This window comes from Salvelinus sp. IW2-2015, linkage group LG22 (assembly GCF_002910315.2).
Source record: "Salvelinus sp. IW2-2015 linkage group LG22, ASM291031v2, whole genome shotgun sequence".
Lineage (NCBI taxonomy): Eukaryota > Metazoa > Chordata > Actinopteri > Salmoniformes > Salmonidae > Salvelinus > Salvelinus sp. IW2-2015.
In genome coordinates, this window is record NC_036862.1 from 986,061 (window position 1) to 1,000,452 (window position 14,392).

The 14,392-nt window shown below is 41.0% G+C and overlaps 1 protein-coding gene and 1 long non-coding RNA gene across 3 annotated transcripts in view; one reads left to right on the forward strand and one right to left on the reverse strand.

The window, feature by feature from the left end:
• The window catches only part of LOC111982648 (dedicator of cytokinesis protein 10), a 127,310-nt gene that overhangs the window by 80,733 nt on the left and 32,185 nt on the right, over positions 1–14,392 (reverse strand). Inside the window, 1 exon segment of the mRNA XM_070433925.1 lies at positions 13,622–13,704. Coding sequence (XP_070290026.1) covers positions 13,622–13,704 — 83 coding nt within the window.
• On the forward strand, positions 1,700–4,077 carry LOC111982649 (uncharacterized). 2 transcript variants are annotated; one of them, XR_002879795.2, is made up of 4 exons: positions 1,700–2,571; positions 2,827–2,923; positions 3,118–3,225; positions 3,334–4,077. It is a non-coding gene; the product is annotated as an uncharacterized lncRNA (long non-coding RNA). The 2 variants fall into 2 exon arrangements; XR_002879794.2 differs by lacking the exon at positions 1,700–2,571 and having other exon boundaries at positions 2,670–2,923.

Genomic DNA, 14,392 nt, shown 5'->3' on the forward strand with positions numbered 1-14,392 from the left:
GCATCGTTACCCATCGCTCCACAAAGGCCGCGGCCCTTGCAGAGCAAGGGGAACTACTACTTCAAGGTCTCAGAGCAAGTGACGTCACCGATTGAAAGGCTATTGCTATTAGCGCGCACCACCGCTAACTAGCTAGCCATTTCACATTCGTTACACATGGGTAACGCTGCTTCGAAGGTGGCTGTTGTTGATGTGTTCCTGGTTCGAGCCCAGGTAGGGGCGAGGAGAGGGACGGAAGCTATATTGTTACACTGGCAATACTAAAGTGCCTATAAGAACATCCAATAGTCAAAGGTATATGAAATACAAATCGTATAGAGAGAAATAGTCCTATAATTCCTATAATAACTACAACCTAAAACTTCTTACCTGGAAATATTGAAGACTCATGTTAAAAGGAACCACCAGCTTTCATATGTTCTCATGTTCTGAGCAAGGAACTTAAACRTTAGCTTTCTTACATGGCACATATTGCACTTTTACTTTCTTCTCCAACACTTTGTTTTTGCATTATTTAAACCAAATTGAACATGTTTCATTATTTATTTGAGGCTAAATTGATTTTATTGATGTATTATATTAAGTTAAAATAAGTGTTCATTCAGTATTGTTGTAATTGTCATTATTACAATATATATATATATATAAATAAATACAATTCGGCCGATTAATCGGTTTCGGCTTTTTTTGGTCCTCCAATAATCGGTATCGGCGTTGAAAAATCATAATCGATCGACCTCTAGTTCTTTGGCTGTCACCAAAGGAGAGAACTTTTTGGTTCCAGGTAGAAGTCTTTTTGGTTCTATGTAGAACCCTCTGTGGAATGGAGCCCAAAAGGGTTCTACCTAGACACAGAAGGGGTTCTTCCTGGAACCAAAAAGGGTTCTCCTATGGGGACAGCAGAATAATCCAATTAGTTCGTAGATAACACCTTTTTATCTGAGTGTAGGCCTATATTGCAGTCGTGGTTCTGTGGATATCTGTTGAAAATAAAGTTAATTAGTGGTGGTGAGTTAAGATAATCAGAAATACTATGAAACATCCCCACTTTTAGCACACATTTGCAAGCAGGCAAAGTAACCTGTGTGTGCTGAGGCATGTGTGTTCACTCAACATTGACAGGACCAACAACAAAAAACATGCTTGGGACTCCCGAGTGGCGCAGCTATCTAAGACACTGCATCTCAGTGCTAGAGGCATCACTACAGACCCTGGTTTGTTTCCAGGCTGTATCACAGCCGGCCGTGATTGGGAGTCCCATAGGGCAGCGCACAATTGGCCCAGCGTCGTCCGGGCTTGGGTTTGGCCGGGGTAGGTCGTCATTGTAAATAAGAATTTGTTCTTAACAGACTTGCCTAGTAAAATAAAGGTTCAATAAAAAAAACATGCAAACAAAAGATGACTTGTCTAACTTGCACAGTTATGCAATTATTAGGAGACTAGATACACTGCTGCTACATTGACCCCCTCTCCATTTATTTGTACAAAGCTTCTACTCGCTGTTTATTATCTATGCATAGTCACTTCACCCCTACCTACATGTACAAATTACCTCAACTAACCTGTACCCCCGCACACTGACTCGGTACCGTTTAAAAAAATAAATAGGCAAGTCCGCCTCAAAACAGTGTACCCCTGTATATAGTTTCGTTATTGTTATGTTATTATGTTACTTTTTATAATTTTTTATTCGATTTTTTACTTTAGTTTATTTGGTATATATTTTCTTAAACTCTTCTTGAACTGCACTGTTGGTTAAGGGCTTGTAAGTAAGCATTTCACGGTAAGGTCTACACTTGTATTCGGCGCATGTGACAAATAAAGTTTGATTAGATTTGAAATACCTAATCCTGGCTACTAATGTTCTAGTCAGTGATGTCAATTTAGCAATTTTGTTGCTAGATTTACCAACTTTTCAGACTACCCTGTCAACTATTTTGTCAAACAGCACCTAGCAACAAATGTAGCTACTTTTAAAAATGTATTTTGAACTTTGAGCAACTTTTGAAAAGTGACTCAAACGCTAAAATGCACGAGATGGCCAGTCAATTTGAGTAACGTTATTGTGTATTCTACGTAATGATCGCAACGACATCGACATCACAACATCACAACACGCAACGACATCACAACGTCATTTAGAAACTTTTAGCCACAAATCAACCTGCCTCTAGCAACTTACCCTGAAAATTAGTTGGCAACACTGGTTCTAGCATTAATTTATTGAGGCAAGCAGATCAGAGATGTCAAGGTGGTACTCAAGCATATGCCATGTGTTTGTGATACATGTATGGTCATATTTTTTATGTTTTATTTCGTTTATTTTGCCTCCCAGGTATTTGCATTGAATGTATGTATATAATTACTGCTGCTAGGGGAGCTGCGAAGTCAATGAAGTGAGTTAGTGAGATATTTAACATTTCGTCTTCATTATGGAGAATGACTGGTTGCTAATGGTTTACATGAACGAGAAAGGATCAACATGGCGTCCAAACTTTCTGTACTTTTCTTTTCAACGTTTTAGATGCAATTTGTTTTACTTTCTATGAACAAAGACTCAGTTTACTTTAGGTAATATATGTAAATATGCGATGTCACGATAAAATGTGTTAGTGTTAATATTTGTAAAAAAATTGTGTTTAACAGTTCGCTAGCTTGATGCTAGCTATAGTAGTTAGCTTTAGCCTAGTTGGTTTTAGTCAATGTCAGCTTAATGTAATGGTTGTAGCATTGTTTTGCATAGTCGTCCAGTAATTTAGATTTTTTTTTCTTCGAAATTGACACTGATAGTACAGTGAGTTTTATATATATAATGCGAATGTGTAGATGTATGGTGACTCCCCGTTTGGATGAACGGACCAACGGGACTGCCATGGGAAAGTTCCTTGACGGGTACCAGGAATGGTGGAAGGACAATCTGATGGTAATTATCTTTGCACACCACACAGCAGTGTCCAGGCCTCCAGAGTATTCACTCTATCGCCTGCTATATGGAGGGGAGCCACAGCAGTTAACTGATGTAAACAATGCAATTGTGTATATAACATTATTGTGTATACATTTTTTGGGATTGACCTAGAGTTTTCATTTTGCTGTTTTTGTTTAATGTACTTTGAGGTCACTGATATTTCACCTGATGTGGTGGAAGTTGTCGAACCAGATCAGAACGCCTTCGAAGACCACCTTCAGGCACAGACTGAGAAGGATGTTGAGGTTTTTGACCAGGTAAAAATTATTGTCCACTGTTAATTTATTTTCTGGCCTTCCAAGAGATATATAAGAGATGTATTTGTAATAATATGAAATATAAATTGCATTTATTTCTATTATCAGTCAAGGTGAGACTGAACATGAACAGGGCGCATGAGAAAAAGGAGAGCCACCTGAGAAGAATCAAGGGGACCTAGTGCTTCGACATCTGGGTGAATTACTTGGTTTAGAAGAAGGACGAAAGGAAGGCGAGACCCGGGATAGCTTGGTGCTCTTTCGCTCCTAGCTGGGGTCAACTGTTCTCCAGGACCTAGGGGTTCTGCCTAACACCCAGACATGGATCCACTACCATTAACAACCACCCTCCAACGTTTCATTACATCAGCTACTGTTATTGTCAAGTTGTCATTATCTGCTAAGAAAGAGCAAGACAACTATCATACGGGGCACATAATGTGGGTTGCACAGATTAGCTAAAAACACTAGCACTGCAAACACTCAGAACAAAGAGGTCAGCAGCGCCTGGACTTTGGAGTTTCCCTCTGAGTCCACTACATGTTGAAAAACAAGTGACAGGCAGAACCTCCTATCCACACAAGACCCACCTCTCTATTCCACACACCATAATTCTGTATTTCAGTCTATGATTGCCATGTGAGTGTACAAAAAATCTGAAAGTAAATTGACACGCGTACCAAAAAAATATCAATGGTTATGTATTTAAATCAAAAAATATTACTAGATTGGTTTTCACAGCTGTTTCATAAGGTGTTTGTGATGGTATTTGTTAGTTCAACATTATTAATTGTATCAAGACTTACAATAGATATATATTCAACCACAAGGGTGTACTAATGTGCTCTGATTAATTTTTTTTTTAATCATAATTGAGGACTAAAATTATTTCAGTGTAGATAAGGGAAGGCCTGTTTAAAATGAAAACATTCCAGCCAGACAAGCCAGTGTATAAATCAAATGTATTTGCATATGAATGGAGTGGAGATCAGTTCACTTTGTGATCTGTAAGGTAAGTAACAATGTGTGTGTGGGGGGGGCATTGAAATTATATTATGTTTACCCTGATGCCTGTTTATTCATAAAAAGCAGAAGATGGTAAATAACATTAATCGCAATGGTTAGCCTATGCAAATGAATAGGAATACATTTTGCCTAATTGGTAATATGATGTGGGGAAAATCGGGATCCTAGTCAGGCTTCTGTTTGTCAATTCCAGATTAAATATAGGTCTTCATGTGTATCAATCTGTAGGCAACTGTGGGCTAAATTTATGAAAAACAGCTTAAATGTTCAGGCTTCATCATGATCTGTGATCAAAACAGGCTGGGGTGTTTTTGGTTCTGTTTAGTCTAAGGATATGCGTAAGAACGCAATTGCACTGAAATGAATAGCTTGATTCAATGGGATTCTCGTGAATAATAAATGTTTTTCTGTTAAACTGTTTGGTCTATGCATAGTCCCACACTAATTCTAACTTTTCTGTATTTTGCATTAGGCATAGTTCTACATTGCAGAGCATTTAATAAACCATCCACATTTTCCTGGGATGTTAAAACTTCTTATGGCTGCATCCCGCTACCGGGATCGATATGACAGCAGCCAGATAAAGTGCAGGGCGCCAAATTCAAAACAGAAATCTCAGAATTAAAATTCCTCAAACATACATGTGTCTTATATCTTTTTAAAGGTATTCTTGTTGTTAATCCCACCAAAGTGTCCGATTTCAAATATGCTTTTCAGCGAAAGCACTACAAACGATTATGTTAGGTCACCACAAAACCATAATAAGCACAGCCATTTTTCCAGCGAAAGATAGCAGTCAGAAAAAGCAGAAATAGAGATAAAATGAATCACTAACATTTGATTATCTTCATCAGATGACACTCATAGGACTTCATGTTACACAATACATGCGTGTTTTGTTTGATAAAGTTCATATTTATAACAAAAAATCTGAGTTTACATTGGCGCGTTAGATTCACTAGTTCCAAAAACATCCAGTGATAGTGCATAGCCACATCGTTTCAACAGAAATACTCATCATAAATGTAGATGATAATACAAGTTATACACATGGAATTATAGATATACCTCTCCTTAATGCAACCGCTGTGTCAGATTTAAAAAAAACTTTACGGAAAAAGCAAATCATGCAATAATCTGAGACGGGGCTCAGAACAATAGCCAAATTAGCCGCCATGTTGGACTCAACAGAAACCAGAAAATACATGATAAATGTTTCCTTACCTTTGATGAACTTCATCAGAATGCAGTCCTAGGAATCCCAGGTCCACAATAAATGCTTGATTTGTTCGATAATGTCCGTTATTTATGTCCAATTAGCTACTTTGGTTCGCGCCTTCGGTAAACAATTCCAAAGTCAATAAAGCGCCTCCACTATAACGTGACGAAATGTCCAAAAGTTCCATAACAGTCAGTAGAAACATGTCAAACGATGTACTGAATCAATCTTTAGAATGTTGTTAACATACATCTTGAATAACGTTCCAACCGGAAAATTAAATTGACTTCAGAAGAGCGATGGAACGGACGTCCTACTCATGTGAAGGCGCATGGTGAATGCGTGATCAGCCCGTGGAAGTGAATACTCATTCCTGTCTCCTTCGGCCCCCCTTCACATTAGAGTCATCAGACAAAGTTCTGTTGACTATTGACATCTAGTGGAAGCCGTAGGAAGTGAAAACTCATCTATATCTCGCTGTCATTTCAATTGAGAGCATGGTTGAAAATCTGAACCTCAGAAACAATTCTAACAGGAATTGGAACTTATCAGGTTTTTGCCTGCCATATGAGTTCTGTTATACTCACAGACATACTTCAAACAGTTTTAGAAACTTCAGAGTGTTTTCTATCCAATATGAATAATAATATGCATATATTAGCAACTGGGACTAAGGAGCAGGCCGTTTAATATTGGCACCTCTGTGCACCTTTCATCCATCTACTCAATACTGCCCCTGCAGCCATAAGAAGTTAAGGCTGCGCAAGACTTTCGATAGGCTAGTAGACTGCTGAAATAATCGTAGCGTTTATCATTGTTAAAGCCTAGATCGCTTTATAAAATCTGGACTGTTTCTTTTCCTATAGCTAAGCAAACAAGTGGTAGCATATTATTTTGCACGTCTCTATAACAAGGCCTATATCCTCACATACTCCCTCAATTTGAACCCCGCTTTCCACAGAAATGTATGGACGAAGGATTGCATGATGACAGTAAATGTGTCTGTTAATCCAGTAAAGTGGGGGTGGAAAAGTGGGGGTGCCAGAGATTCCGAGTTGGATGACTGTTCAAAACAAAAATCCCAGTCTGAGCAAATTTTTTGCCCTGAGTTCCCAGTTGTCTTGAACGCACTGAAGTCGGAAGTCAGAGATTGCCAACTTCCGAGTTGTTTTGAATGCGCCACCAGAGACCTAGACTACCCACAACAAAGAAAAGGAAAGTGGGATACCTAGTCAGTTGTACAACTGAATGCATTCAACTGAAATGTGTCTTCTGCATTTAACCCAACCCCTCTGAATCAGAGCGGTGCGGGGGCCTCCTTAATCGAAATCCACTTATTCGTCGCCCAGGGAACAATGGGTTGACTGCCTTGCTCGGGCAAAACAAAAAAAGTTTGTCGGCTTTGGGATTCAATCTAGCAACCTTTTGGTTACTTGCCCAACACTAACCACTAGGCTACCAAGAATCCCTTGTGTTTGTATTGATGCGAGAAATAGGCATATCTACACAGTAATGGTGGCTGCGATATCAACTAGCCTAATAATTTTTGCATCGAGGTGATAGGCCTATTTTAGCTAAATCGACAACTGAAATTGATGAACTAAACAGACACTTAAACTAACACGTAACGGGTAACACATGTAGACGTTTTAAGGCGTTCATGGTAAGATCATTCATAATAAACTTATACGCAAACTGACACGTGACGTGAACACCACGTCTACATGACGTATCACGTGACATGAACGTGTCGGCAGTTTGACGCCTTAGAAACAAACTTGTCTCCATTGACAGTAATTCATGGCATTATTTTATAGCGCTAGGAAGACGCTCGGTGACCGGTATCAGTAGCTTCACGAGGCTTAATTCTGGCATGAATCACCACCCATAGTAGCGCGGTGTGAGATTCCCAAAGTCTGGGGCGTCAGCCTTCTCGTCCTCTCTAATATCGCTCCAGTAGTTATCACTTCACAAGCTCAGGGCATGCCCGGCATGCATCTGTAGTCTACTTGTGTGCTGCTATAGCCCCTTGCTTTCGCTACTGTCATGGAGTTCGCTAAATATTTTCATAAAGAGACTGATAAAACACACAGGTGCTAAATCAAGGTCACTTGATTTAGGACCAAGAGCAAGAGAGGGAGTACGGCGATGTAGTGTGCACAACTAAATAATCATTGTGGAATCTGAAAAGACACGTATCCTGAAAGCATGATGGTGTACTTACTACGTGCACATGCTAAAAGAAAGGAAGGCGGTGGTTAGATAACTAAGTGTGTCATTGTAGCAAAGTATGTATCAACTAAAAATCTGATCTCTTAAACGTTTCGTTCATTTTTTCTTCTATTATCTATACAATAGGCCATCATTGATTTTGGTCCAATAGGCCTGGCATATTCCCACATTCAAGGAGCTTTCCGTTTTGATTGGGTTATTTTGCCTAAAAACCTATAGAACGTTTTAAAAACAAATCTGCATCTGCCCGGCCTGGCAAGACTGGCCAAAAGGGTGTTTAGCATCCACAGTGGCTCTGCAAGTGTGAGAAGGGTATTCTCCGCTGCTGACCTGCTTTGCAGGCACCACATCACATGAGCCTGAAGCCACAGACTGGCCAAACTCGAGTTTCTAAGGCACTAATAAGTAATTTTTCAATTAATATGTATTTAATTATAAGTAAGTCACAGCCTATATTTGCAATTTATAGACTTTAATGAATTAATATAACAAAATGTTTAATTGCTGAGAGCTTTATGTACGTACCAGCTTATTGTGTCGCACTCGCAAATGCTTCACAATGTATTTCTTTGTAGACTATAGCCTTGAAATAATATAGGCTAAATAATTCATGTTTGTTCAATCTTAGGCTCCATGTCTGGCTCCTGACCTATTTAGAGTGCTTACAATGCATGCGGAAACTAATCAGACCCATTCACTTTTTCCACATTTTGTTACGTTACAGCACTATTCTAAAAAGGACTACATTGGTTTTTTCACTCATCAATCTCCACACAATACCCCATAATGACAAAGCAAAACAGGTTTCTCATTTTTTTGTTGTAAATGTATCAAATGAAAAAAAACTGAAACATCACATTTACGTTAGTATTCAGACCCTTTACTCAGTACTTTGTTGAAGCACCTTTGGCAGGATGACATCCTCAATTCTTCTTGGGTATGACACTACAAGCTTGGCACACTTGTATTTGGGGAGTTTCTCCCATTCTTTTCTGCAGACCCTCTCAAGCTCTGTCAGGTTGGATGGTGAGCATCGCTGCACAGCTATTTTCAGGTCTCTCCAGAGATGTTCGATTGGGTTCAAGTTCGGGCTCTGGCTGGGCCACTCATGGCCATTCAGAGACTTGTCCCGAAGCCAATCCTGTGTTGTCTTGGCTGTGTGCGTAAGGTCATTGTCCTGTTGGAAGGTGAACCTTAACCCCAGTCTGAGGTCCTGAGCGCTCTGGAGGAGGTTTTCATCAAGGATCTTTCAGTACTTTGCTCCGTTCATCTTTTCCTTGATCCTGACTAGTCTCCCAGTCCCTGCAGCTGAAAAACATGGTAACAGGTTTCCTCCAGATGTGACACTTGGCATTCAGGCCAAAGAGTTCAATCTTGGTTTCATCAAACCAGAGAATCTTGTTTGTCATGGTCTGAGAGTCTTTTAGATGCCTTTTGGCAAACTCCAAGTGGGCTGTCATGTGCCTTTTACTGAGGAGTGGCTTCCGTCTGGCCACTCTACCATAAAAGCCTGATTGGTGGAGTGCTGCACAGATGGTTGACCTTCTGGAAGGTTCTCCCATCTCCACAGAGGAACCATTGAGTTCTTGATCACCTCCCTGACCAAGGCCCTTCTCCCCCGATGGCTCAGTTTGGCCGGGTGGCCAGCTCTAGGAAGAGTCTTGGTGGTCCCAAACTTTTTCCATTTAAGAATGGAGGCCACGGTGTTCTTGGGGACCTTCAATAGTGCAGACATTTTTTGGTACCCTTCCTCAGATCGGTGCCTCGACACAATCCTGTCTCGGAGCTCTACACACAATTCCTTCGACCTCATGGCTTGGTTTTTGCTCTGATCTTATATAGACAGGTGTGTGCCTTTCCAAATCATGTCCAATCAATTGAATTTACCACAGGTGGACTCCAATCAAGTTGTAGAAACATCTCAAGGATGATCAATGGAAACAGGATGCACCTGTATGTGGATTGCACCTGTATTTCTTTTTTTTTTTACCGTTATTTTACCAGGTAAGTTGACTGAGAACACGTTCTCATTTGCAGCAACGACCTGGGGAATAGTTACAGGGGAGAGGAGGGGGATGAATGAGCCAATTGTAAACTGGGGATTATTAGGTGACCGTGATGGTTGAGGGCCAGATTGGGAATTTAGCCAGGACACCGGGACACCAGCTAGTCTTATGACTAGCTGGACCTACCATTTGGACCTACCATTTGGACCTACCATTTGGACCTACCATTTGGACCTACCATTTTTAAGTATTGAAACTAATCCATATGGTGGTGCATCCCAATGCCCCAGGGCAGTGATTGGGGACACTGCCCTGTGTAGGGTGCCGTCTTTCGGATGGGACGTTAAACGGGTGTCCTGACTCTCTGAGGTCATTAAAGATCCCATGGCACTTATCGTAAGAGTAGGGGTGTTAACCCCGGTGTCCTGGCTAAATTCCCAATCTGGCCCTCAAAATAAAAATAAAAATAGATGCATGTTAAATTGTGATTTTGAAGAATGAATCGAATTAGGAGCGGCAGTTTTTTCCCCCTGTCAGCGCTGAGCGTTTTTCAGCGGCGCTGTTTGAAAGGACATGGAGCGCCGGAGCACAAGCACTCATTCTGCCTTCCCCACTTCTCTCTCCCCTCACAGAGTCGGGGGGGATGTCTTCCATTAGGGATATCAAGAGGGAGAAGACTACACTTAAAAGACTCCAGGCAGAAAGAGAGAAGGGTCTGCGTTCCAAAAGGCACCCTATTACCACTACATTTGAACTGGGCCCATAGGGATCTGGTGAAAAGTTGTGCACTATGCAGTAAGGGAATAGGGTGTCATATGGGACACAGACAAGGAGGATGTCCTCTTTCTATGTCTCCTTTCATCATATCGTAAATGTACTAGACTCAGTAATGACATTCAACCTCAACTCTACTGTTGATACCTGTGTTGTGATAGCAACATAACAGTCCAGCAGTATATTGTAGTAGTAGTAGGGCCTGTTTAACTACACAGGCATGGGCTAACTTGAGCCCAGAGTTGTTTCTGACCAGATCACATTGTCAGGAAAAACTCCTGCCGAATAATCCGAATGAATCTAAGATAAGTCAAGAAATCTGTAATTAATTTTGACGTTTTTGCCGAGGAAGTCTTAGTCGCGCAGATGTTACTAAGATGTTTGGTGTAGTATTTCTCAAGTGAAATGTGCATGAAAACTAGCCGTCTGTTGTTGAACGACAACAAACACTTAATTGAAGAATCCCTGCTTTTGACCAATCACTGATGAAGGGGCATAAACTTTGGCTACCGAATTTCGACAAGCCTCAAGAAAAAATGTTGTGTGCTCCAACAGCTGGAAAAAAAACCTGCTGAACGCTGCCCAACACCAAAATGAACAAACATAAAAATGTTGATTAATATATCTGTGAATTCTTTTGACTGGGAAGCATACGGTAAGCTTTACTGTAGAGGTGCTGGGTGCATGGAGTTGGATAGAGGGTAGACTTGCTACACAGCTTGTTATAGCATGGGCAGCGCCATCGAGGTCTTTCTCCATTTTAAATGGGTTAAAGGGACAATATTCAGTTCAGTTTTGTTAAACAGCAGATTGCCCCGTGGGGAGATCATCATAGCAAAGATAGGAGGTGTTCTCTCTTTTCCATCTCTATGGCCCGGGTGTCTGAGCTGAGCCCTGACTTATGTGTGGCTGAGTCCTCTCCATCTCCTCCCGAAAAGGACCCGACAAAGGGTTGCCCTCGCTCCAGTGCGCTCATGAGCCGCCCTGTGTTTGTGTGTGTGCTCTGAGCTGGAGACACAACGGATTCCCTCTTTTATAAGGATAGCAGACCCGGCACTGGAACTAGTCTCAGCAAATATAATTGATGCCATCTTTTTAAAAGTGTCTCCAACAGTCTTAAAAGAAATGGCAATCTTCGGCGTCACCCCTGTGTTTGGACGTCATAGTTTGAATAGTCTTGCATCATGCCAGACTTCAAGGCTCTTGTAAACTCAGCAAAAAAAAGAAACAGCCCTTTTTCAGGACCCTGTCTTTCAAAGATAATTCGTAAAAACCCAAGTAACTTCACAGCTCTTCGTTGTAAAGGGTTTAAACACTGTTTCCCATGCTTGTTCAATGAACCATAAACAATGAACATGCACCTGCGGAACGGTCGTTAAGACACTAACAGCTTACAGACAGTAGGCAAATGAAAACTTAGGACACTAAAGAGGCCTTTCTACTGACTGAAAAACACCAAAAGAAAGATGCCCAGGGTCCCTGCTCATCTGCGTGAACGTGCCTTAGGCATGCTGCAAGGTGGCATGAGGACTGTAGATGTGGCCAGGGCAATAAATTGCAATTTCCGTGCTGTGAGACACCTAAGACAGCGCTACAGGGAGACAGGACGGACAGCTGATCGTCCTCGCATTGGCAGACCACGTGTAACAACACCTGCACAGGATCGGTACATCCAAACATCACACTTGCAGGTGCCTTGGTGGAAGAGTAGGGTAACAGCTCACAACAAGAACTGGCAAATCTGGTGCAGTCCATGAGGAGGAGATGCACTGCAGTACTTAATGCAGCTGGTGGCCACACCAGATACTGACGGTTACTTTTGATTTTGACCCCCCCTTTGTTCAGGGACACATTATTCTATTCGGTTAGTCACATGTCTGTGGAACTTGTTCAGTTTATGTCTCAGTTGTTGAATCTTGTTATGTTCATACAAATATTTACACATGTTAAGTTTGCTGAAAATAAAGAGGACGTTTCTTTTTTTGCTGAGCTTATGTAATCTCTGGAGGGACACATCTTGTGAAGATGACTAGCTCATAGTGAACTGGGCTGTTAATCTGTCAATTGGATCCCAGACATATAGTATGATCAGCCAAAACTGATCTTAGATCTGCTGCTAACTGTGTCCAGGGTATCTCACAAAGGCTAGCGGTAGCTCCCAAACTGATCCTAGATCTGCTGCTAACTCTGTGTCCAAGGAAAGACAGAGGAACTGATTCAGAGAGAAAACTCATATCATGTGGATATAACCTCTATAAGAGCATGTACATTCAGTCTCTTAGTATCTATGATGGTAACTACTGTATACATTATCAAAAGTAAACTATGGATCAGTTTTAGAGTTGATGTACAGTATATGAACTCAAAAAGATTTAAAGTTCAACAAACTCAGAAAGGTCACGTGAAATTAACTGTACTCCAGCTTAACCAACCCACAGGAGACCAGGAGAACATTACAGTGGTCTGGATAGGGGTCAGAGATCAAAGAGGCCCTGCTCTGATGGCTGGTCTCCCAGGGGTTGAGTGACCAATGCACAGCCCTGACATCCCCGCAGCTGGACAGCCTGCCACTCAACAACACATCCCACCGACGTCCACCATTTTGTTTTTTGTTCCCATTGTTGACATCACAGAGAGCTATTTTTCGAGAGACCCATTATGCAACCGCAGACCACTGAGGCCGCCTCTTAAATGGCACTCTATTCCCTATTTAGTGAATTCTGGTCAAAAGTAGTGCACTAAATAGAGAATAGGGTTCCATTAGGGACACATCCCCTGGATCTTCTGGTCTAGCTGAGGTTTTCAGCTGCGTCTTTCCTGGTGTTTATGTGAAGTACGCTTTTGGAACGTCTGGCATGCGTTCCTGAGACAGACGCTATGTCAAAAACAGTTAAGCCCTGGAATGGGCCCTGTCTAACTCAATACTCATAACACTTAGAAGTACATGAAATGGCAAAGTACTGTACTTTTCTTATGCGGAACAATGAAAATATGTACACACACTGCTCTGTACATAAGTGTAATCCTAGCCAAGGGTTGCAAAATTCTGGTAACTTTTCTTTCACAACATTTCTGGAAAACCTGGGTATTTTGGGAAGGTTTACAGAATTGTGCAACTCTTTCATAGCCTGTTCTGTACCTGGGAAGTAGTCGGTAATCTCCTGCGTACTCATCATATTTGTAATGGACCACGTGTAGTTGGGAGTTGTAGTACTCGCAGGCCTGGAATAGAGGAGAAGAAAGAGGAAGAGGAGGAAGTGGAGGGGAGAGAGGTTCTGTTAATGCCTTAGTCCAGGTGAATAACAGACAGTTGATTCTGTCTGTATATATGACCGTGTGTGTGAGTGTGTTTTATTTCATGTATTATTATTATTATTATTTTTATTTATTTATTTTTTTTTATTTTTTTTGGTGGATCAGCTTAATATTGCGGAAAGAATGTTGTTTCCAATGTAATTGTCTGCATCATTTCCAATCCCCCATATTTTTTTGGGTAAATATATATATCCATTCACGTATGCATACATATACACATATATACATACACATACCTACATAGACATACATACTTTTTTATAAAAGAGTATACCTTTATTATTATTCCCTGCAAACCCTACCACCGGACCCCCAATTGGAGTAAACTGATAAACATTTCTGTTTTTACCTTCAATTTATACATCTTATACACATTTACAGACACAGTCTACTTTATAATAGTTCTCTCTTGTTTGTTCTTAGTCCTTCCTCTATTTCTGTTGTCCATCCAGTTTGATTTCCACTTGTAACTGTGCTATTTCACAATAGCTCCGCACCTATACACATTTCACAGATCCCGTATGCCCTACATTGTTTATCTTGTTATTAGTCCCACCCTTCAGCTCCACTCAACCTTTCCCATCTATCTTCCAAC